Source organism: Chiloscyllium plagiosum, chromosome 37 (genome assembly GCF_004010195.1).
Source record: "Chiloscyllium plagiosum isolate BGI_BamShark_2017 chromosome 37, ASM401019v2, whole genome shotgun sequence".
Classification (NCBI taxonomy): domain Eukaryota; kingdom Metazoa; phylum Chordata; class Chondrichthyes; order Orectolobiformes; family Hemiscylliidae; genus Chiloscyllium; species Chiloscyllium plagiosum.
The window spans coordinates 32103293-32129520 of NC_057746.1; the positions used below are offsets into that span (position 1 = coordinate 32103293).

General features: G+C 41.4%; 1 protein-coding gene across 7 annotated transcripts in view; it reads left to right on the top strand.

Annotated features, from left to right (window-relative positions):
* LOC122541477 (carcinoembryonic antigen-related cell adhesion molecule 6-like) overlaps nt 1-26228 on the top strand; it is a 178319-nt gene that overhangs the window by 120138 nt on the left and 31953 nt on the right. Inside the window, exon 5 of one of the 7 annotated variants that reach the window (XM_043678269.1) lies at nt 21625-21691. The exons of 4 other annotated variants lie outside the window; for them this stretch is intronic. In XM_043678269.1, coding sequence (XP_043534204.1) covers nt 21625-21688 — 64 coding nt within the window. In that variant the 3' untranslated portion in view covers nt 21689-21691. Of the gene's footprint in view, nt 1-5123; nt 5223-21624; nt 21692-24233; nt 24300-26228 lie in introns of those variants that run through there. 2 more of the 7 variants (XM_043678273.1, XM_043678266.1) reach the window with 2 other exon arrangements.

The window sequence follows — 26228 nt, forward strand, 5'->3', positions numbered from 1 at the left end:
TGCCAATCAAGCGGGCTGCTTTATCCTGGATGATGAATGTTGTTGAAGCTGCGTTCATCCAGACAAATGGGGAGTGAGCGACCTGAGTTTGGTAACTGTTGCATGAGGTTGTGTAATCAGTTCCTGGATTATTATCTGTAGTTGATAATGTTGATTTAGTTGCTAAGGCTCACAATAGCAGGAGAACCTGACCCCTAAGAATCTTCCTCTTTCAATATGCAGGAAATTAGGAATGCATCCAGTCTCCATGGTGTTATGTATGCAGGAAGCGTGTTTAGTTGCAGCTCCTAATTCGCTACATGGAGTGCCTGGAGCTGCAGTTGCACTCACTATGGAGCATCTGTGAGGCTGACAATGTTGTGGATAAAGTTAAAAATCACACAACACCAGGTTATAGTCCAACAGGTTTATTTGGAAGCACTAGCTTTCAGAGCTCTATTATTTGGAAGCACTAGCTCCGAAAGCTAGTGCTTCCAGATGAACCTGTTGGACTATAACCTGGTGTTGTGTGATTTTTAACTTGGTACACCCCAGTACAACACCGGTCTCCCCTGTCAATGTTGTGGATAGCACATTTAGTGAGGTGGTCATGCCACTAGTAAGGGCTATGCAAACAGAGGTGAGTTGAATGACCACCAGGAAGATGAGTAAGTGTGAACAGGCAGAGCTGGAGACCCCTGTGGCCATCCTTCTTAAACAGATGTAGTATTTTGGATACTATTTGGTGGGGTGGGGGTATGGGGTGTAGTGGATGGCCTGTCAGGGGAAAGCAGCAGCAGCCAGTTGAGTGGCACTGTTGTACAGCAGAAAAGGTTCAAGTGCAGGCAAGCAGAAGTTATAAGGGACTCTGTAGACAGGGGCACAGATGGGCATAAGCGAGATTCCAGTTGGAGTGAAGCTTGCCTGGCACCAGTGTCAAGGATGTCTTTGAGTAAGCATAGAATATTCTGAAGTGGGGCAGTGATCAGCCAGAGATTGTTGTCCAAATTGGTACAAACGCCATAGGCACAAAGAGAAATGGGTCCTGCATAGAGAGTTAGGTCAGAAGTTAAAACCATGACTTCTAGGATTGTACCTCCGAATTACTTCCTGTGCCATGTGCCAGCAACGCTAGGAATAGGAAGATAGTGCAGTTATATACATGGCTAAAGAGCGGGTGTAGGAGGGAGGGCTTCAGGTATGTGAATCATTGGAATCTCTTCTGGGGCAGCTAGGACCTGTGCAAGAAGGATGGGTTGCATATAAACTGGTGGGCACCAATATCGTGGCACATAGATTTGTTAGTGCCACTCGGGGGGTTTAAACCAGAGCAGTAGGTCAGCAAGTTAAATGGCCAAGGAGGAGTCTGAGACTAAGGCCAGTGTTATGGACCAGGCCAGACTCCCTCATGGTATTACAAGAAGGTAGCCTAGACCCTAACATTTTCTTATTTTAAAGGCAGAATATGAAGTGGGTGTTCCAACTGACACAACTGGTCAAACCACTCAACTTTAAGCAAAACAGATTTATTTAAACAATGCAGTTGAAACATAAACAAAAGAAAGCAAAATTTAGAATAACTGACCCGACATAGTAACTTAACGAATTATCTGTTCTTGCATATAAACATAGTACCATATTGAAAGTGGATTAGAGATGGACCTGAGGATGGGCAGAGGTTGGTACATATTGATACCAAAGTCTATAGTGGGAGGATGCTTGCCCATGGAGTGCACCCTAAAATGTTGGAGATGACTGGCCAAAGAGGAGACCCAGAAGGACAAGCAGTGAACTAATGGGTGTTCTGAGTTTAATGGGGATTAGTGAGTTTTGAGAAGATGTGTAGCACAGGTTGAGGTTCTGGATTTAGGTTTGCTCGCTGAGCTAGAAGGCTTATTTCAAGATGTTTCATCACCCTGCTAGGTAACATCTTCAGTGGGCCTCCGGGCAAAGCATTGCTGATGATTCCTGCATTCTATTTATATGTTTGGGTTTCTTTGGATTGTCATTTCCTGTGATGTCATTTCCTGTTTTTTTTCTCAGGGGTTGGTAGATGGGGTCTAACTCGATGTGTTTATTGATAGAGTTCGGGTTGGAATTCTCGTTCATGTCTGTTTGGCTTGTACTAGGATGGATGTGTTGTCACAGTCGAAGTGGTCTCCTTTCTTATCTGTACATAAGGATACTAGTGAGAGAGGGTTGTGTCGTTTTGTGGCTAGTTGGTGTTCATGTATCCTGGTGGCTAGTTTTCTGCCTGTTTGTCCAATGTAGTGTTTGTTACAGTCCTTGCACAGTATTTTGTAAATGACATTAGTTTTGCTTGTTGTCTGTATAGGATCTTTCAAGATCATTAGCTGCTGTTTTAGTGTGTTGGTGGGTTTGTGGGATACCATGATGGCAAGGGGTCTGAGTAGTCTGGCAGTCATTTCTAAGATGTTTTTGATGTAGAGGAGAGTGGCTAGGGTTTCTGGACATGTTTTGTCTGCTTGTTTGAGTTCGTTGCTGAGACCCTCTGTCACTCGTATCCTTACATACAGATAAGGAAGGACCACTTTGACTGTGACAACACATCCATCCTAGTACAAGCCAAACAGAGACATGCACATGAAATCCTAGAAGCATGGCATTCCAACTGGAACCCTATCAATAAACACATTGTGTCCGACCCCATCTACCACCCCCTGAGAAAAAGAACATGAAATGACATCACCACAGGAAATGACATCACCAACCCAAAGAAACCCAAACATATAAATAGAAAGTAGGAATCATCAGCAGTGCTTTGCCCGGAGGCCCACTGAAGATGTCACCTAGTAGGGTGACGAAACGTCGAGAAATGAACCTTCCAGTTCAGCGAGCAAACCTATATTTTATGGAAATTCTCATAGTGTGGTTTTTGTCTGCATACCAATCAGGAGAGATTTAGTAAAAGGAGCATGCAGATCTGGCTCTTGTGCCTCACTAGCAAGATTCCCACCTTACCATTCAAACTTTGGGGGCAAATCAGATGATCTTTTCATACATTTGAGAATCTAATTTTTTCACCATCACTATATTTACTCAAATGACTTTCAATTGCATCTTAAGGTTCTGCCTTTTGTCTCCAGAAGCGAAACTTTTACATTGGCCATTTTATCTGCTATAGTTTACATTGACTGTTGAAAGATGTTGTGAAACTTGAAAGGGTTCAGAAAAGATTTACAAGGATGTTGCCAAGGTTGGAGGATTTGTGCTATAGGGAGAGGCTGAACTGGCTGAGGCTGTGTTCCCTGGAGCTCCGGAGGCTGAGGGGTGACCTTACAGATGTTTACAAAATTATGAGGGGCATGGATAGGATAAATAGGCAAAGTCTTTTCCCTGAGGTGGGGGAGTCCAGAACTAGAAGGCATAGATTTAGGGTGAGAGAGGAAAGATATAAAAAAGACCTAAGGGGCAATGTTTTCACACAGAGGGTGTTATGTGTATGGAATGAGCTGCCAGAGGAAGTGGTGGAGGCTGGTACAATTGCAACATTTAAGAGGCAATTGGATGGGTATATGAATAGAAAGGCAAGGTTTGTGAAGGTTTGTAGCTCTGATTGAGGTTTAGGGTGTAGGTTTGCTAGCTGAGCTGTAGGTTTGATATCCACTCGTTTCATTACCTGGCTAGGTAACATCATCAGTTGCGACCTCCAAGTGAAGAGAAGCTGTTGTCTCCTGCTTTCTATTTACATATTTGTCCTGGATGGGGTTTGTGGTGATGTCATTTCCTGTTCATTTTCTGAGGGGTTGATAGATGGTATCTAGATCTATGTTGAAAATGTGTTGCTGGAAAAGCGCAGCAGGTCAGGCAGCATCCAGGGAACAGGAGAATCGACGTTTCGGGCATAAGCCCTTCTTCAGGTGACACAGAAAACCGACAAACACTGACCAAATACTTAACTACACCAGCAACCATCCCAACACACACAAACGAAGCTGTTTCAGAACACTATTCCAACGAGCCACCTCACACTGCAGCACAGACGAACTTCGGAAAACAGAGGAGAACCACCTATACAACGTATTCAAGAAGAACGGATACTCAAAAAATACAGTCCGCAGATTCCTCAAGAACAAACCATGACAAGCAGACCAAAGACAGCCAGAAACCCTAACCAGCTTACCATACATCAAAGAAGTTTCAGAAATGACAGCCAGACTACTAAGACCTCTCGGAATCCTTGTAGCACACAAACCCACCAACACTCTCAAACAAAAACTAACAAAGTTAAAAGACCCAGTCCATCCCATGGACAAAACCAACATCGTCTACAAAATTCCATGCAAGGACTGTCAGAAACACTATGTAGGACAAACAGGAAGAAAGTTAGCCACCAGGATACATGAACACCAGTTCGCCACAAAAAGACACGACCCTCTCTCCCTCGTAGCCCTACAAACGGAGGAAAAAAAACACCATTTCGACTGGGACAACGCATCTATCCTGGGACAGGCTAAGCAAAGACATGCCAGAGAATTCCTAGAGGCCTGGCACTCCAACCACAACGCCATAAACGAACAGATCTAGATACCATCTATCAACCCCTCAGAAAACGAACAGGAAATGACATCCCCACAAACCCCAGGAACCCCACCCAGGACAAACATATAAATAGAAAGCAGGAGACAACAGCTTCGCTTCACTTGGAGGTTGCCACTGATGATGTTACCTAGCCAGGTAATGAAAGGTCTGGATATCAAACCTACAGCTCAGTGAGCAAACCTACACCCTAAATGAATAGGAAGGGTTTAGAGGGATATGGGCCGGGTGCTGGCATGTGGGACTAGATTGAGTTGGGATATCTGGTCGGCATGGACGGGGTGGATCGAAGGTTCTGTTTACAAACTGTACACCTCTATGACTCTTGACTCTTTGGCCATTCACATGCTTTGGTCAGTTTTTCACTGAAGGTTGAAACATTGGCTGGAAATATAGTCTCTGAGCATTGCTTTATCAGTGGTTTTTGAGAAGATTTGTAGCTCAGATTGAGGTTCTAGATGTAAGATTGCTTGCTAAGCTAGAAGGTTCATTTTCAGATGTTTCATCACCATACTAGGTACCATCATCAGTGAGCCTCTGGTGAAGTACTAATGTCATGTCCCACTTTCTATTTATGTGTTTAGGTCTCGTTGGATTGATGATGTCATCACCAGCACAGGAAATGACACTACCAACACAGGAAATGACATCACCAACCCAAGAAAGCCTAAACACACATAACACCAGCGCTTCACTGGAGGCTCACTGATGATATTACCTAGTATGATGTTGAAACGTCAGGAAACGAACCTTCCAGCTCAGCAAGCAAACCTACATCCATTGTTTTATCAATTTACTTTTAAACAATTTAAATGGTTCGCATGATTCATTAGAAACATCCCTTATGATATACCTCTTACATCCCCCTTACGTAACAGGGGAAATTCCTCTGTTTCAGTGAGTAGAATATTCCTGACAATAATCTCTAATCAGACTTTAAAGTTTAATGCCATCTTTCGAATGCAGCCTGAGATTCTGGATCTTGGTTATATATATAAAAATGTCTTTATTCCCAAACTAGTCATAATTTTTTGCTTGTTTGTGACAAACAGATTTAGAGAATACAGGAGATATAGACCAATAAGCCTAACATTAGTAGTGGGGAAAAATCTTGAATCCATTATTAAAAACGTCACAGCAGAGCATTTAGACATCAGGTGCCGGATCAGACAGAGTCAACATGGATTTATGAAGGGGAAATCATGCTTGAATAATTTGTTGGAATTCTATGAAGATGTAACTAATAGAGTTGACAAGAGAGAGCCAGTTGATATGGTATATTTGGACTTCCAGAAAGCTTTTGACAATGTCCTGCATAAGAGATTATTGAGTAAGATTAAAGCACATGGGATTTGAGAATGTATATTGAGATGGATAGAAAACTGATTAGAGACAAAAAACTGCAGATGCTAGAATCCAAGGTAGACAAGCAGGAGGCTGGTAGAACACAGCAAGCCAGGCAGCATTAGGAGGTGGAGAAGTCAACATTTTACATGTAAGTTGGCAGAGAGGAAAGAAAGAGTAGGAAGTAATGGGTCCTTTTCAAATTGTCACTCGGCAGTAACTAGTAAGGTCCCACAGGGATCAGTGCTGGGACCCCACCTATTCATAATATATATTAATGATTTGGATGAGGAAACAAAATCTAATATCTCACAGTTTGCAGATGGGAGGGTGAACTGTGAAAAGAATACAGAGATGCATCAGCATGATCTGGATAGGTGTGATGAGTGTGTAAATGAATGGCAAATGCAGTATAATTTAGATAAGTGTGAGGTTATTCACTTTGGAACCAAAAACAAGAAGGAAAATTACTACCTGAATGGCTGCAAATTGTGAGAGGAGAATGTACAGCGGGACCTTGGTGTCCTTGTATACCAATCACTGAAGGTAAAGCATGCAGGTGCAGCAGTTGGTAAAGAAGACAAATGGTACATTGGTCTTCATTGCGAGAGGTTTCAAGTACAGGAGCAGGGATGTGATGTGCAGTTATACAGGGCCTTGATGAGGCCACACCGAGAATATTGTGTGCAGTTTTGGTCTCCTTTTCTGAGGCAGGATGCTCTCGCACTTGAGGGAGTACAACCAAGGTTTACCAAGCTGATTCAGGGGATGGCGGGACTGGCGTAACAGGAGAGATTAACTAGGTTGGGATAGTTTTCACTGGAGTTCAGAAGAATGAGGGGAGGTTCTTATAGAGACTTACAAAATTCAAACTGGATTAGATAGGGTAAATGCAGGGAGGATGTTCCCGAGGGTGGGTGTGTCAGTCTAAGGATTCAGGATAAACCATTTAGGATGGAGATGAGGAGACATATTTTTCATCAAAAGAGTGGTGAATATGTGGAATTCATTACCACAGGACATTGCTGATGCCAAAACATTGAAAGCATTCAAGCGGCAGCTAGAATTAGCACTTGGGATGAATAGGATCAAAGGTTATGAGGAGAAAACAGGTACAGGCTATTGAGTTGGGCGATCAGCCATGGTCGTGATAAATGGCAGAGCGACTCGAAGGACTGAGTAGCCTCCTTTTGCTCCTATCTTCTATGTTTCTATGAGGCCTGATCTGATTCTATCTCTTTGGTAATCCATACATTGTAAAAGAAATTAAACAAACCTTTTCACTATCACATTGCTATAATTTTTCCTAAATGTCTTGCTTCAGAAAATTTTGAGGAAACATCAATAACTATTAAATGATACTGATTCCCATTCCCACATGTTAGGTTGGGGTCCTATACATTCTATTGACACCTTGCTAAAAGGTCCTTCAAAAGCTGTTATTGAATTGGAAAGTGCAAGTGTATTTGATGATTCTGGAAATGTGATATATGTCTGGCAAAAGTTGTCCACCTGTTTTTGTTATCTTGGCCAATAATAAATGTTTTAATATTTTAGCCTGCGTTTAACTTAACCCTTAAGTGACTGTCATTGACAATAGTCACATGAGTAGGCCATTCAGCCTGCCAAGACCACTCCACCACTTAATATGATGATGGCTGATCCAACATGTTAATGCTTCTTACCCATAGTATCCCCATAACCTCCACATCGTTGGTGAATGTTATCGTACAACTGGACAACTCGGCAGTAGGACTCAGAAAATCAGGTTAATGATCGTTTATTTCATGCACATGTAGGGAGAGTTAGTTTTATCATCGTACGATTGCAACATTAAAAGGCATCTGGATGGGTATATGAATAGAAAGGGTTTGGAGCGAGATGGGCCAGGTGCTGGCAGGTGGGACGAGATTAGGTTGGTCGACACAGACGAGTTGAAATAAAGGGTCTGTTTCCGTGCTGTCCATATCTATGACTCTAAGTGTAAAACTATCTCTGGTGGGTGGCAAACACCTCCAAGTTTTATACAAAACATTCCCACATATATTACAATATCTAAGATGCAACGCAGTCACAGAGTGATCTCCATTGTATGTGGAGAGACTGGGTGACCACTTTATAGTGCACCTGCGTTCTGTTTCTGTAATAATGACTCTGGGCTTCTGGTTCTCTGGACAATATCTCTGTCTCGTGCTTGCTGCAGTGAGGCTCTATGCAATCTGGAAGGAAATGCAAAAAATGCAATCTCATTTTCCACTTGGGAACCTTCAGGACTCAATAACAAATTTGTGAGCCTGAATTCCCCCTTCCGTGTCTTTTACCCACGCCATACCTCATGACACGGATTGCTTTTAGCATTTTCACCCAAATATAGGTCCTGTCACCGATCTCGATTCTTTTTTTCCCTGGTGTACCACCTCCATCCCATTGTCTGCCATCCCGATGTGGTTCTTGGTCAATCTGGGCACCGATGCCCGCGCACACACACACACACAAAACCACCCCCACCTCCCCCACATAATCAGCATGAAACCACATTTCCCTAGCTGCTATCAGATTTCTGAAGAAGGGTCACTGGACCCAAAATTTACATTGCTTTCTCTCCACAGATACTGCCAAACCTGCTGAGCTTCCCCAGCAATGACTGATTTTGTTTATGTTATATTATCTAATATTTTTCCACAGTTCTCCAGGACATTATCTGTATTTCAGCCAAAGCTAGCTTTGTTTTGCTGACAGTCCTGCCCCTAGCCTGCCTTTGCACATTTGTGATTTCCTATGTTTTTGAATTTTTTTGTGAAGGTCACTTAAGTAGTGGTCAGGGGAATGTCTATGGATGTTGTTTATATACTCTTTCAGGACGCCTCCAATAAAGTTCCACATCACAGACTGTTAACTAAGATGGAAGCCCACAGAATTAAGGGCTAATTACTGACAAGGCTGGGAAATTGATTGAGTGGCAGGCAATTGAACATAGATGGAATGAATAGATACTCATATTATCAGGGTGTAACCTTGGAGTCTGATGAGGATATGTGTTAGGGTATTAATTATTTCTATTTTTTATTAATAGCTTGGATAATGGCATAGAAAGTCACATATTAAAAATTTGTTGATGACATAGGATTAGGCAGAATTGTAGACAGTGCGGGCGATCGCATAAAATTGCAAAGGAATATTAATAGACTAAGTGAGTGGACAAAACTATGACAGATGGAATTCAATATAAAGATATGTGAGCTTATCCATTCTGAACCAAAGAAAGAATTGATCTCAGTAGTTTCTAAATGGTACGAAGTTAAATACAGTGAATGTCCAAACAGTCTTGGAATTCAGGTGCATAGATCTGTAAAATGCCATGAGCATGCAGAAAACAATAAAATAATCCAATAGAATGCTGGCCTTTCTATCTAGAGAACTGGAATATAAGGATGCAGAAGTTATGCTGCAGTTATACAAACCCTGGTTAGACGCCACTTGGAGTACTGTGACTAGATCTGAATACCACACCTGAGGAAAGAAATATTGGCCTTGGAGAAAGTACAATGTAGGTTTACAAGAATGATATTTAGACTTAAGCACTGGAAAAATGTGATACAATTGGAAATGACTGTAGCTAATGCAGCATTGGAATGGAAAAGTGCCCATGGATGCCATTATTAGTGTATGAAATAAAACAAAGGTAGAATTTTATGATTGCTTATCAAAACTGCAGGAGATGATGTGTTGAGAATGGAGTGTAAAGATTACAAGACAATCAGTCCCAATAAAATGAAAGTTCTCATTAATAATGTTGTATTTGTTATAAAGGTGAATGCATTCATGCTTTCTGTGCAAAAGATTCATGACTAAATGGCAATTACTGAGAACCGGTGTAGTGAGAATTATACCTTTTGAGTTCATGGTGTACAAATGTACAGACATTTTGGTATCAAATATGTTGATTTTATACATCAAGTTGTGACCAGAATCTGAATTTGTTTATAAGACTGTCTTTGCAGGAGCTGTGAAACTTTCTGCTTGCAGCAGTGCCTCGATTGTTACAGCAATCAAGCAATTTTATTCCAACAGTGACCTTAACTGACAGAAGGTGGTGTTTCCTTTATGCTGGGAAAGAAAAACAGAGTAGCATCTATGTTACTGTGTGAAAGCAAACGTTTGTTGGAACCGCATTGTGTTACTGTCAGAAAAGATCCGGAAATAGATGACACTTAGAAGCAGGTCTCAGTTACTCAAGATATTCAAATGATTCTTAGAACAGTGTTTCCAATGTTTATCAGGTCAACTATGAAGAAAGGACAGTTTAAAGAATTAGCCACAAAATGTTGATGTGATATAGTGGCATTTCAACCTCTGGATGATATGGAAGAAACTTTGCAGTGAATGCACTGACGAAAACTACAGTGTACTCAACCAAGTACTACACAGAGCAAGTGAATACATGCAACAAGAAATATTCACTGAAAATGATTTAGACACGCTGGTGTTGGATTGGGATGTACAAAGTTAAAAATCACACAACACCAGGTTATAGTCCAACAGGTTTATTTGGAAGCATTGGCTTGGTGGTTTCGGAGAATAAGATTGTAAGACAGAATTTAGAGCAAACGTTTACAGTGTGATGTAACTGAAATTACATATTGAAAAAGACCTGGATTATTAAGTCTCTCATCTTTTAGAATGACTATGTTGGTTTCAGTTCTTTCATATGTAAATTGCAAAACTTTTTTTAAACGTTACGTTCCCAAGTGAACTTTAACAGTTGGTTCTGGATCAGTGGTGCTGGAAGAGCACAGCAGTTCAGGCAGCATCCGAGGAGCTTCGAAATCAACGTTTTGGGGAAAAGCCCTTCATCAGGAATAAAGGCAGTGAGCCTGAAGTGTGGAGAGATAAGCTAGGGGAGGGTGGGGTGGGGAGAGAGTAGCATAGAGTACAATGGGTGAGTGGGGGAAGAGATGAAGGTGATAGGTCAGGGAGGAGAGGGTGGAGTGGATAGGTGGAAAAGGAGCTAGGCAGGTCGGACAAGTCATGGGGACAGTGCTGAGCTGGAAGTTTGAAACTAGGATGAGATGGGGGAAGGGGAAATGAGGAAGCTGTTGAAGTCCACATTGATGCCCTGGGGTTGAAGTGTTCTGAGACGGAAGATGAGGCGTGTAGGGGTATGGGCTTAGGTTAGTTCACACGTCAACGTAACACTGAGGGCCGAAGGGCCTATTTTGCACTGTATTGTTCTATGTTCTAAACCACGGCTCCCTTGCTCGACCACTTTCTCCCTGCCTGACAGCTACATAGCTGTTCCTTGAATAAGTTCCACATTTCAATTGTGCCCATCCCCTGCAGCGTCCTTCCCCATCCTATGCATCCTAAATCATGCCTAATCACATCATAATTGTCTTTCCCCCAGCAATAGCTCTTGCTCTGCCATATATACCTATCCCTTTTATCGCTAAGGTAAACATGACCAAATTGTGGTCACTGTCACCAAATTGCTCACCTACCTCCAAATCTAACACCTGGCCAGGTTCATTACCCAGTACCAAATGCAAAGCGGCCTTGCCCCTTGTTGGCTTGTCCACATACTATGTCAGGAAACCATCCTGCACACATTGGACAAAAACGGACATGGAGATGGAGAGGTCCAGGAGGGGGAGGGAGGTGTCAGAGATGGTCCAGGTAAATTTAAGGTCAGGGTGGAATGTTTTGGTGAAGTTGATGAATTGCTCAACCTCCTCGCGGGAGCACGAGGTGGCGCCAATGCAGTCATCAATGTAGCGGAGGAAGAGGTGGGGAGTGGTGCCGGTGTAATTACGGAAGATCAACTGTTCTACGTAGCCAACAAAGAGACAGGCATAGCTGGGGCCCATACGTGTGCCCATGGCTACCCCTTTGGCCTGGAGGAAGTGGGAGGATTCAAAGGAGAAATTGTTAAGGGTGAGGACCAGTTCAGCCAAACGAATGAGAGTGTCGGTGGACGGGTACTGTTGGGGACATCTGGAGAGGAAAAAACGGAGGGCTTGGAGGCCCTGGTCATGGCGGATGGAGGTGTAGAGGGATTGGATATCCATGGTGAAGATGAGGCGTTGGGGGCAGGGGAAACAGAAGTCCTGGAGGAGGTGGAGGGTGTGGGTGGTGTCTCGAACATATGTGGGGGGTTTCTGGACTAGGGGGGATAGGACAGTGTCGAGGTAGGTAGAGATGAGTTCAGTGGGGCAGGAGCATGCTGAGACAATGGGTCGGCCAGGGTGGTCAGCCTTGTGGATCTTGGGAAGGAGGTAGAACCGGGCAGTGTGGGGTTCCCAGACTATACAGTTGGTGTCATGTCGGCTCAGATAAGGTTTTGAAGGTGTTCACTTCCTGTGAGGCTGTCTGCGCCACAATGGTCAGACTGATTCTAATCCAAAAAAATGGATTTACAGAATCTTCCATGGATTCATGCAGTTTTTGAGCAAAATAAAATGTAATTCTGCAAGTACAAGTTCACCCCACAAACTTATATGTATATGTGTGCGTTGGAGGTGGGGGGGTACTTATGAGTGTCTGTGAGAGAGCGTGTGTGTGTATGTGTGTGAGTGTGAGTGTGAAGGGGTATAAGTCTGTGAGAGGGTATGTGTGGGAGTGGTGTGGGAGTGATGTGTGAGCTTATGAAAGGGGGTCTGCATGAGTGTGTGTGCCTGTAGGAGTGTGTGTGTGTGTTCGTTCATCTGTCTGTCTGTGTATATAGTGCAATGGGGGTCACCTGTAGTGTGACATGAACCCAAGGTCCTGGTTGAGACCATCCCCAAGGGTACTGAGCTTGGCTATCAGCCTCTGCTCGGCCACGTTTTGCTGTTGCCTGTCCCAAAACCCGCCTTAGAGGACGGTCACCTGAAGGAGTGTTCCCTCCCAGTCAGAGGACACTTCAGCTGGTCTGGATATTCGACGTCAGACCTTGGGTGACTGTCCTCCAAGACGGACTTCAAGACAGGCAACAATGAAAAGTGGCCGAGCAGAGGCTGATAGCCAAGCTCGGTACCCTCCAAGATGGCCTCAACTGGGACCTTGGGTTCGTGTCACACTACAGGTGAACACCATTGCTCGAAACATACATGCATACAGACACTCCTACACACACACTCCTACAGACACTCACACAGACCCTGTCTCATGTGTTCACGCACACAATCCCACACACATCCTCTCAGATTTATACCCCTTTACACTCACACATAAACAAACACTCTCTCACAGACACTCATAACCACACCCCCCCCCCCCCCCCCGACAACCAACCCCCAATACAGACACACCTCATACACACATCCACATATAAGTTTGTGGGGTGAATTTGTACTTGCAGAATTACATTTCACTTTGCTCAAAGTCTGCATGAATCCATGGAAGATTCTGTAAATTCGTTTTTTTAGATACAAATCAGTCTGACCAGTCTTCACGCAGGGCAGCTCACACCTTCAATACATTATCTGGGCCGACATGACACCAATTGTCAAAACTCACTTGAGAATGTTACTTTTTAAAAAGGTTCTAGGACTTACATATGAAAGAACTGAAACCAACATGATCATTCTAAAAGATGAGAGACTTAACAAACAATCCTGGTCTTTTTCAATATGTAATTTCAGAGGCTTCACACTGTAAACGTTTGCTATAAATTCTATATCTTACAATCTTATTCTTCACAACCACCTGATGAAGGAGCAGCGCTCCAAAAGCTAGTAGTTCCGAATAGACCTGTTGGACTATAACCTGGTGTTTGTGATTTTTAACTTTGACTGAAAAGCACAGAGCTACAAATTTGTATTTCATTGAAAGCTCTTAGTCAACTGGCAGCACTGTACAAATTCTTATAGACAAGCTGTTTCATAGCAATTGAAGCTACACAGCATGTGAATGATGAGTTCAGTAAACTGATATAATGTATTTATTACTGTGATGGAGTTCAGAACGTTCTGGCTACTCTCAACAGTAAAGTGGACACTGCTGCAATCCTTCAACTTGCCATGCAGATTCCCAGAAGTTATTGGAGTGGTATGCATTTGATCAAGCTTAATTTCTAAGACAAACAATTATGAATTTAGCAAAAATGGCTTTGTGTGATTGCTATTAAAATATCCTATCTTATACCAAATCAAGAAGAAAATGTGGCCACACAGATATGTGATCAATACTCCAAGTTCAAATTTTTATTGTGATTTGGAGGACTGCTCTCTAAAAAAAACACAGCCCGTCATGCAAGCCAACCTTCCAGTCACTGACTCCATCTACTCTTCCTGCTGCCTCGGAAAGGCAGCAACATCATCAAAAACTCAACATACCCCAGTTAGTAGGCAGAAGATACAAAAGTTTAAACACCCATAACAACAGGTTCAGGATCACTTCTTCCTTGCTGTTATTAGATGTCTGAATGGACCCCTCAAATTTCAAAGCTAATGTTGATCTTGCTTTTTGTGCACCTTGTGTGCATCCAAAATGTTGTATTCCTTGCTTTGTTCTATCATCATATGATCTTTGTGTGGTATGATCTGCCTGTACTGCAAAACAAAACTTTTCACTTTACATAGGTACATGTGACCACAATAAATCAAATCAAAACAAAAATAAGCAACATCCGGTTTCAAGCAATGTCCAATCTTCTAGACATTTGTGCAACATTTCAGGCAGCGAGTGGTGACTATGTGGATTTAGCCTCATGAATTCAAATAAGTCTAAATCTAGGAATAGATTAGAAATTGATCATTTGGACAACTTGATGCAAATTATGGTGCACATTTCATTTGGACAAAATATCAATCTGGATGCAGTATGCAATAATTGGGCTCCCAGTCCTCAAGCTTGCTATTTTTTCTTGCAACTTGTAGCTCCTCTTTGGATATTACCCTCAATATTACCTAAAAGGGCAAAATGAATTCATTTGTTCCTTAAATATTAGCCATTGTCTATTCACTGGGATGACTTTTTTATGACATTACTCATTCCACTGTAGGCCATTCACCCCTAATACTTTTGTAGTTTCCTTTGTTTAGATTTGCAATATCAGTTTATGGTTAGATTCTGAGTATTTTCTATCCTAATGAAGATAAACTAATTAGTTCTTCAACATATGTTTAAAAATGTTCTAAGCATTCCAGCAGTTCCAAGGTGCACAGTATTTCTTAATTGGTAAGAGATTGTAAATGCAGATATGCAGAGGGACCTGGATGCACTTGTTAATATATCACTCAAGGCTGACATGCTGGAGCAGCAAGCTGTTAGGAAGGCAAATAGAATGTTAGCCTTTATCACAAGAGGATTGGAGATCAGGAGTAGTAAGGTCTTGCTTATATTGTGTAGGAGCTTGTTTGTACCACATATGGAATACAATTTATAGTTTTAGTCTCCTTATCTCAGGAAAGTCACAGACGGAGTGAAACTAAGGTTCACTAGATTTGTTCATGGGGTGTTGGGACTTTCCTATGAAGAGCGATTGAACAAAGTCTGACTGTACTCTCATGAGGTTTAGAGAATGAGAGATGATTTCATTGAAATTTGCAAAATATTAAAGTGGAAAATCCAAAGAACTGCAGATCCTGGAAATCATTTGGATAAATGCAGGGTATTGCATTTTGGTAAAACAAGCAAGGGAAGGACTTGTTGAGTTTGTACAGGATGTTGGTGAGGCCACTTTTGGAGTATTGTGTACAGTTCTGGTTGCCCTGCTATAGGAATAATACAGGTACAGAATCCTTTACCTGAAACCCAAAAAGCTCCGGAATCCGAAAGTTTTGTTGTGGAGTCTGGAGCGTGCAAACAGGTGACCCAACTCCACACCCACTTGAACCACGTTACTCAGATGTGATGTGGCAGTATGTCTCAGCGCTTGTACTATTCACACATGCTTCTGCTGAAAGGTAATTTTTTTAAATTTCACTGTGAAAATGGCATTCATTCCAAAATCTGAGAAATTCTGAATTCCGAGAAACAACTGGCCCAAAGATTTCGGATAAAAGGTTGTGTAGCTGTATTATTAAATTGGAGAGTGTTCAGAAAATATTTACCAGGATATTGCCAGGACCCGAGGGTTTGAGCTTTAAGGACAAGCTGGCACCTTTTTCCACTGGAGTTTAGAAAGTTGCTGGGTGACCTTATGGAGGTTTATAAAATCATGAGGGGCATTGACAAGTTGAATAGCAAAAGTCTTTTCCTTAGAGTGGGGATTTCAAAATTAGATGGCATATTTTTAAGGTGAAGAGGAGAAAGATTTAAAAGGGACCTAAGGGGCAACTTTTTCACATCGAGGGTGATTCGCATGTGGGATGAACTTGCAGAGGAAGTGATAGATGCAGGTACAGTTACAACATTTAAAAGACATTTGGATTAGTACATGAATAAGAAAGATTTGGAGGTATATGGGCCAAATGCAAACAAGTGGGACTAGGTTCATTTGGGAAACTTGGTTGACATGGACTAGTTGGACTGAAGGGTCTGTTTCCATGATGTATGACTCCGTGAATCTAAAACTTAACAGGTCTGGCAGCACCTGTGAAGAGAAAGTAGAGTTAATGTTTTGGATCTAGTGACATTCTTCAATTCTGAATATTGTTCTATCCATGCCACTCATAATTTTGTAAATTTCTATCATATCGCTCCTCAGCTTCCAATGTTCAAGTGAAAACAATCCAAGGTTTGTCCAATTTCTTCTAATAGATAATTAGGAGAAATCTAATAGTAATTCTCCACCAAGCAACATCCTGCAAATCTTTTCTGTATCCTCTTCAAAACCTGCACATCCCCTTGGTAGTGTGGTAACCAAACCTGTATATCTTCCAAATGTGGTCGAACTAAAGTTCTGTAATGCTGCAACAGAACTTGCCAACTTTTATATTTGCTGCCCCAACCATTGAAGGCAAGCATGCCATATGCTTTCTTCAACACCTTGTCCACATCTAAGTGTTCATTTTTAACACAGACAAGCACTAATATATTCACCTAATAAATACTAAGATGCTCATGTGATAGGCACTTATATATTCACCTGCTATCATTTATGTTTTCAACTTTCAGGCACTTGAATGTTCACCTGATGGGCACCTGATGTTCATCTGACAGGCACTGATGTGTTTACCTGACAGGGATTAATGTGTTCACTTGACAGGCAGTATTATATTAGAGTAATGGGCACTAACACATTCACTTGATAGGCAAGAGTATATTTACCTGATAGGCACTGATGTTTTTAACTGAAGGACACAGATGTGTTTACCTGGCAGACACTAATATCTTTACCTAATGAGCACTGGCGTATTCAACTGATGAGCACTAATCTGTTCACTTGATAGGCATGAAATATTCACCTGGCAAGCACCAACCTGCTAACCATTGATGTGTTTACTTGAGAGGCATATGTGTGACATAAGTTAGGTGGTGGCCTAATGATATTGCCACTAACCTGTTAATCCAGAGACTGCAGTAATGTTCAGGGACTTGGGTTCAAATCCTGCCACAGTGAAATTTGAATTTACTACTAACCTGGTGATAAATGTTTAATGATGACCATATCAGGAAAAATCCATTGGCTCACAAATGTCCTTTAGGTAAAGGAATATGTTATCCTTACCCTGTTAAATTGACAGGCAATAGTGTATTCACCCGACAAGCACTAATGTGTTTACCTGAGGGTCAGTAATGTTGGCATTTTATGCATAACTATATTTACCTGACAACACTAACATGTTCAGCTGTAAGGGACTAATGTGTTCATTTGACCGCACAACTGTATTCATCTGATGGGCAGGAATGTGCTTACCTCACGAGAATTCATGCGTTCACCTGATCAGTACTATTATCTTAATGGGAAATGCATTAAAGCATTCACTTGACAGATGCTGTTATATTCACCTGACAGGCACCAATGTGTTCATTTGATGGGTAGCAAAGTGTCTACTTGAAAGGCACTAATGTGTTCAGCTGAAATACACTGATATGTTTACCTGACTGGCAATAATGTTGACCTGATGAGCAATAATGTAGACATCTGATGGGCTACAGTATGTTAATGGGGAAATGTCTTAACGTATTCACTTGACAGGCATTAGTATGTTCAACTGACAGGCACTAACATGTTTACCTGATGGGGATTAATGTGTTCATTTGACAGGCAATAATAAAAAATTCACCCACCAGGCACTAATATATTTACCTAATGGCGTCTTATTCACTTGATGTGTACTAATGTATTTTTGTGATAGTCACTGGTAAATTAATGTTATAGACAATAATGTATTCAATTGACAGGCAATAGTGTATTCATCTGACAGGCACCAATGTGTCACCTGACGGGCACTAATCTGTTCAACTCATGGATACTATGTTCGGTTGCCAGGCAAACAGTTTTTACTTGACAAGGCACTACTGTGCTCACTTTCAGGCACTGATGTTCACCTGACAGGCACAAATGTGAGGCAATGTTACCTTTATCTGACCAGCAATAATTCATTTACCTGACAGACAGTATTATATTAACATAGCGGGCACTAATATATTTCACTTACGGTCACTCATGTATCCACCTGATGGGCATTAATGTGTTCACCTGACAGGCACTAATGTGTTCAGATGATGGATTCTAATGCTAGTGAGCATTAATGTCTTCACTTGGCAGGCACTAATTTGTTCACCTTACAGGCACTAATGTGTTTGGATGATAAGTATTAATGTGTTCACTGATAGTGTTTACTTGACAGGCACTAATGTGTCTACCTGACAGGCAGTAATATATTCACCTGACCGGCAGTAATGTCTTTACCTAATGGCACTAAAGCGTTCGTCTGACAGACACTGAGGTGTTCACCTGGTGAGCATTAATGTATTTTCCTAACTGGCCCTAGTATATTCACCTGATGGACACAAATGTGTTTACCTGATGGGCATTAGCATGTTTATTCTTCAAGCACTTTGATTGGTACTAATATGTTCACTTAACAGGCATTCATGTGTTTACATGACGAGCACTAATATGTTTACCTGACAAGCACCTGACAGGTACTAATGTGTGCATTTGATGAGCACTAACGTGCTTACCTGACAGGTACTAATGTATTTGCCTGATGTGCTCTCATGTGTTCACCTGACATGCACTAATATATCCACTTGCCAGGCACAAGTAAATTAAGGTGATGGCTACTGATATATTCATTTGACAGACACTAAGTTGTTTATCTGATGAGCATTAATGTATTTTCCTGACTGACCATAGTATATTCACCTGATGGACACAACTATGTTTACATAACGGGCAATAATATGTTCAACTGCTGGGTAGTAATGTATTTACTTCACAGGCAGTAATGTGTTCACCTGATAGGCACTGATGTGTTCACTACACCCCAGGGCATTTCTGTGTTTACCTGACAGCACAAACGAGTTCACCTGTAAGGGACAAATGCATTCACTTGCTACGGCACTACTATATTCACCTGATGGGCACTAATGTGTTTACCCCGGGGGCACTAAATGTTTACTTGACAGACATTAATGTGTTTACCTGATGGCCACTAATATGTTCACCTTCTGGGCACTGGTATATTCAACTGATGGGCACGAGTAAATTAGCGTGATGGGCACTAATGTGTTCACCTGACAGGTAGTAATGTGTTCACTTGACGAGCACTCATGTGTTTACCTGCTGACCATTGATATGTTTACTTGAGAGGCATATGTGTGACATTGGTAAGGCGATGGTAATTTCATTACCCTGTTAATCCAGAGACTGCAATAATGTTCAGGGACTGAAGTTCAAATCCTGCCACAGTGGAATTTGAATTCACTAGTTACGAGGTGATAAAAGTTTAATGATGACCATGTCAGAAAATAACCCATGTGGCTCACCAATGTCCTTCAGGTATAGGAATATGCCATTCTTATCTGCATGTCAGACCTACAGCAATATTACTGACACTGAACTGCTCTCTGGACAATTAGGGATAGACAACAATTAGCAATGCGACATCCCATGAATGAATGCATTTTTAAAAAAACTAGCAGGCACTAATGCGTTACCTGATGGACACTGATGTTTTCACCTGACAGGCAATAATATATTCACCTGCCAGGCACTAATATGTTTACCTAACAGGGCCTAATTCACCTGATGTGTACTAATGTATTCACATAATTGGCACTGGTAAATTAATGGTATGGACACTAATATGTTAAGTTGACAGGCAATAGTGTAGTCATTTGACAGCACTAATCTGTTCAATTGACAGACACTAATGTGTTCACCTGATGGGGACTAATGTTTTCACCTGACAGGCAATAATATATTCATCCTCCCGGCACTAATATGTGTACATAACAGGGCCTAATTCACCTGATGGGTACTAATGTGTTTGCATAATCGGCACTGGTAAATTAATGTTAAGGATATTAATATGTTAAGTTGACAGGCAATAGTGTAGTCATTTGACCAGCATTAATGTTTTCAACTGACAGACACTAATGTATTCACCTGATGGGCACTAATGTGTTTACTTGACAAGCACTAATGTGTTTACCTGATGGGCAGTAATGAATACACTTTACGCAATAGTGCGTTTACCGGACAGCCCTAACATGTTCAGCTGTAAGGGACTAAGGGTGTTTACCTGACAGACACTAATGTGTTCACCTGATGGGGACTAATGTTTTCTCCTGACAGGCAATAATGTATTCATCTGCCGGGCATTAATATGTTTACCTAACAGGGCCTAATTCATCTGATGGGTGCTCATGTGTTCACATGATAGGCATTGGTAAATTAATGTTACAGGTACTAATGTGCTCAATTGACAGGCAATAGTGTATTCATCTGACAAACACTAATGTGCTCACCTGACTGATACTAATGTGTTCACCTGACAGGCACTAATGTGTTTACCTGACAAGTACTAATATGTTCAGCTGATGGGCAGTAATGTTTGCATTTTACACATTACTGTATTTACCTGACAGCACTAACATGTTCAGGTGTAAGGGACTAATGTGTTCACTTGACGGCACTACTGTATTCTTCTGATGGGCACTAATGTATTTACCTCATGGGCCACTCATGTGTTCACCTGATCAGTACTATTATCCTAATGGGAAGTGCATTAAAGCATTCACTTGATAGGTACTGTTATATTCACCTGACAGGTACTAATGTGTTCATTTGATGGATAGTAAAGTGTTCACTTCAAAGGCATTAATGTGTTCAACTGAAGGGCATTGATATGTTTGCCTGACTGGCACTAGTGTTTACCTGATGGGCAATAATGTCCTTACCTGATGGGCACTAATATTTTTACCTAATAGCATCTTATTCACCTGATGGGTGCCAATGTGTTTTCATGATAGTCACTGGTAAATTAATGTTACAGGCAATAATGTATTCAATTTACAGGCAATAGTGTATTAATTTGACATATACTAATGGGTTCACCTGACAGACAATAATGTATTCACTAATATATTTACCTAACGGTATAATTCACCTGATGGCTTATAAAGTGTTCACATGAGAAGCACTGGTAAATTAATGTTACAGGCACTAATGTGTTCAATTCACAGGCAATGGTGTATTCCTCTGACTAGCAGTAATGTGTTCAGTTGATGGGCAGTAATATTTGCATTTTACACATTACTGTATTTACCTGACTGCGCTGACATGTTCAGGTGTAAGGGACTGATGTGTTCACTTAATCGCACTATTGTATTCATCTGATGGACACGAATGTGTTTACCTCACAGGCACTCGTGTTCACCTAATCAGTACTACTATCTTAACGGGAAATGCATCAAAGCATTCACTTGACAGGTACTGTTGTATTCTCCTGACGAGCATTAATGTGTTCATTTGATGGATAGTAAAGTGTTCACTTGAAAGGCACTAATGTATTCAGCTGAAGAGCATTGATATATTTACCTGACTGACACTAAAGTGTTTACCTGATGGGTAATAATATGGACACCTGATGGGCTGCAGTATATTGAAGGGAAATTCATCAATGCATTCACTTGACAGCATTTGTATGTTCAACTGACAGGCACTGACATGTTTACTTGATGGGCACTAATGTAAACTAATATAGTTACCTAATGGAGGCTTATTCACTTGATGGGTACTAATGTGTTCACATGATAGGCACTGGTAAATTAATGTTACAGGCACTAATGAGTTCAATTGACAGACAATAGTGTATTCATCCGACAGGCACTAATGTGTTACCTAATGGGCACTAATCTGTTCAACTCATGGACACTATGTTCGGTTGACAGGCACTAATGTTTTTACTTGACATGCACTACTGTGTTCACCTGACAGGCACTGATGGTCACCTAATGGGCACTAATGTGAGGCAGTGATATTTTTACCTGACCAGTAGGTAATATATTAATGTGCGGGCACTCATGTTCACCTGATGGGTTCTAATGTGTTTACCTGATGGGCACTAATGTGTTCAGATGATGGGATCTAATGTGTTTACCTGGTGAGCATTAATGTCTTCACCTGGCAGGCACTAATGTGTTCACCTGACAGGCATTAATGTGCTTTGGATGATAAGTATTAATGTGTTCACCTGACAGCACTGATATGTTCACTTGACGGGCAATAATATGTTCACTTGACAAGCAATAGTGTGTCTACCTGATGGGCACTAATGTGTCAACCTGACAGGCAGTAATGTGTCAACCTGACCGGCAGTAATGTCTTTACCTAACGGCACTAAAGCATTCATCTGACAGATACTGAGGTGTTCACCAATGTGTTTACTTGACAGACATTAATATGTTTACCTGACGGCACTAATGTGTTCACCTACCAGGCACTAGTATATTCAACTGACGGGAACTAACAAATCAACATGATGGGTGCTAATGCATTCACTTGGCAGGCACTACTGTATTCACATGTCAGGCACTAATGTGTTCATTTGATGGACACTGATGTACTTTCTTGAAAGGCACTAATGTGTTTGCCTGTTGGGAACTAACATATTCACCTGATGGGTACCACTGTGTTCACCTGACAGTTCGTAATGGGTTCACCTGAGGTACACTTGTATATTTACCTGACAGGCACTAATGTCATCATTTAACAAGCACTAATGTTTTATCTGATGGGCACTGTTGTGTTCACCTGACAGGCACTAATTCATTCACCTGATGGACCACTAGTAAATTAACTTGATGAGCAGTAAGGTGTTCATTTGGCAGGCATTAGTTTATTCACATGGTGGGCACTGCTGTGTTAATGTGACAGACATAACTGCTGTGTTTTCCTGTTTGGACACTAATGTGTTGACTTAACAGGCATTGATGTGTTGACTTGACAATGTGTTTACCTGACGGACAGTAATGTGTTCACCTGATAGGCACTGATGTGTTCACTACACCCCAGGGCATTTCTGTGTTTACCTGACAGCACAAACGAGTTCACCTGTAAGGGACAAATGCATTCACTTGAAGGCACTACTGTATTCACCTGATGGGCACTAATGTGTTTACTTGACAGACATTAATATGTTTACCTGACGGCACTAATGTGTTCACCTACCAGGCACTAGTATATTCAACTGACGGGAACTAACAAATCAACATGATGGGTGCTAATGCATTCACTTGGCAGGCACTACTGTATTCACATGTCAGGCACTAATGTGTTCATTTGATGGACACTGATGTACTTTCTTGAAAGGCACTAATGTGTTTGCCTGTTGGGAACTAACATATTCACCTGATGGGTACCACTGTGTTCACCTGACAGTTCGTAATGGGTTCACCTGAGGTACACTTGTATATTTACCTGACAGGCACTAATGTCATCATTTAACAAGCACTAATGTTTTATCTGATGGGCACTGTTGTGTTCACCTGACAGGCACTAATTCATTCACCTGATGGACCACTAGTAAATTAACTTGATGAGCAGTAAGGTGTTCATTTGGCAGGCATTAGTTTATTCACATGGTGGGCACTGCTGTGTTAATGTGACAGACATAACTGCTGTGTTTTCCTGTTTGGACACTAATGTGTTGACTTGACAGGCATTAATGTGTTGACTTGACAATGTGTTTACCTGACGGGCAGTAATGTGTTCACCTGATGGACACAAATCTGTTTTCCTTATGGGCACTAATATGTTCACTTGGCAAGTGCTAACGCATTTCCCTCTCAGGCACTCGTGTTCAATTGACCAGCACTCATGTGTTCTTCCGACAGGACCTAATATATTCACCTGACAGGCACTGTAGTGTTCACTTGACAGACACTGATAGTTCACCTGGCAGGAACTAATGTGTTCGCCTGATGGGCATTATTATAATCATCTGATGGGCACTGATCTGTTTATCTAACAGGTACTACTTTGTTCAGTTCAGAACAATGTTCACTCTGTCTTAAAGGTACAGTACACGCCCTTCAACTTCATAACACCAACTGATCCATCTAACAAGTTTTTTCTAATATACATAAAATTATTCACTTATTATGAAACAAAGTGTATTCAATGTCAATACAATCTGGTTAACGCACATTGGTTGAAACATGAAAAATATTACATTTACCCTTACAAATAACACAAGACATACGCATACAAGCAAACTGTTATGTACAAACCAAATTAAATGGATTTGCCTCTGCATAGATTCTCTTTGAGAGATAAAAACATACTTTTGGCCAAAAATGGTTAATTGAGGTGTGGAATGTGCAGGCCGTTGCTGATTAGCTGTTTTGTGAGACATAGTCAGGTCACTCGATACATGCAGCTATCTCATGACTCTTATCAGATGCAATTTGCTCCAGAAACATAATCTCAAGGAGGTCTCCAGGTGCTGCTCATGAGGACAATAACATTTCAAACTGAATGCATATCTACGAAACAATGAGGCAAAGTCATATGATTTCCCAAAACTCTTTAAACAAATGTTTCAACATGTCCTTTCATTGTCTCCTTTTAAAAATATACAGCACCACCAAAGAACCAATCAGTTTCCTCACAATCCCTTAAAGCTCAAGTCTTAAACAAAAGTTAAACATGAAGCTTTCACTACATTAGTGACTCCAACTCAGGAGCACCTCTGGCCTTATATGTTCCTTGTTTTGGCTGCCAGCAGATACACAACTGCCTACTCTCAGTATTCTAAGGTAACTAACATTTCCACAAGAAAATTTACAGATAAAACCAAAACAAAAGATTGCATAAAATCCAAAAAAACTGTGGATTCTGTAATCAGAAACAAAAACAGAAATTGCTGGAAAAGTTCAGCAGGCCTGGCAGCATCTGTGGAGGCAAACTAGTTAGTGTATTGGGTCGAGTGACCCTTCCTCAGAACTGCCAAAACAAAAGACTGTCACCCTGCAATCTATTTACAAGGTAATGTGCCATATCTGGAATGCCTCAGATTCAGATTCAAACCAGCCATCCATTCACAAAGTATGTTATAAGACATTCCCTTTTCAATCTTTCTTTGATGTTTGGAATTAGGTAAATGATTCACAAATCGAACGAAGCCTGAGGAACCTTCCTCAAGTTTATTTTTTGCAAGTTCCAGATAAATAGATCTACCTGTCATTTTGTCTTGCCCTAAACCTTCAGCTCCAACAATGTATGGAAGGATGTTTGTTCTGTGAATACCTTGGAAATTCCAGAGTTTCAATGAACTTTAATTACCCCAAACCTAAAAGATATCTTACATGAAATATTAAATTGACCATTTTAACAACATAGTGAAGGAACGGTGACATATTTCCAAGTTGGGGTGTGGGGTGGGTGGGGAGCGCATGTGACTGGGAGAGACATGTACAGGTGATAATATTCAATTGAGTCTGTGGCCCTTGTTCTTCCACAATGTAGAGATTGCAGATTTGGAAGATGTTGTCATAGGAGCCAATTTGAGTTAGTGCAGTGTATTTGGGGATGGTGTCCACTGCTGATATTCTGTGTAAGTGGTGAATTGAGCCAATGTTAATAACAACAAAGAACAAAGAAAATTTACAGGCCAGGAACAGGCCCTTCGGCCCTCCAACCCTGAGCCGATCCAAATGTACTGTATAAACCTGTCGGTCAGTTCCTAAGCATCTATATCCCTCTGCTCCCCACCTACTCATGCATCTGTCCAGATGCAAAATAAATGAATCTACCGTGCCTGCCTCTACCACCTCTGCTGGTAATGCGTTCCAAATGCCCACCTTCCCCTGTATGAAGTACTTAGCGCGTGTTTCCCCCTTAAACTTTCCACCTCTCACCTTGAAAGCGTGACCTCTCGTTATTGAATCCTTCACCCTGAGAAAAAGCTTGTCTCTATCCACCCTGTCTCTACCCTTCATGATTTTGTAAACCTCAATCAGGTCCC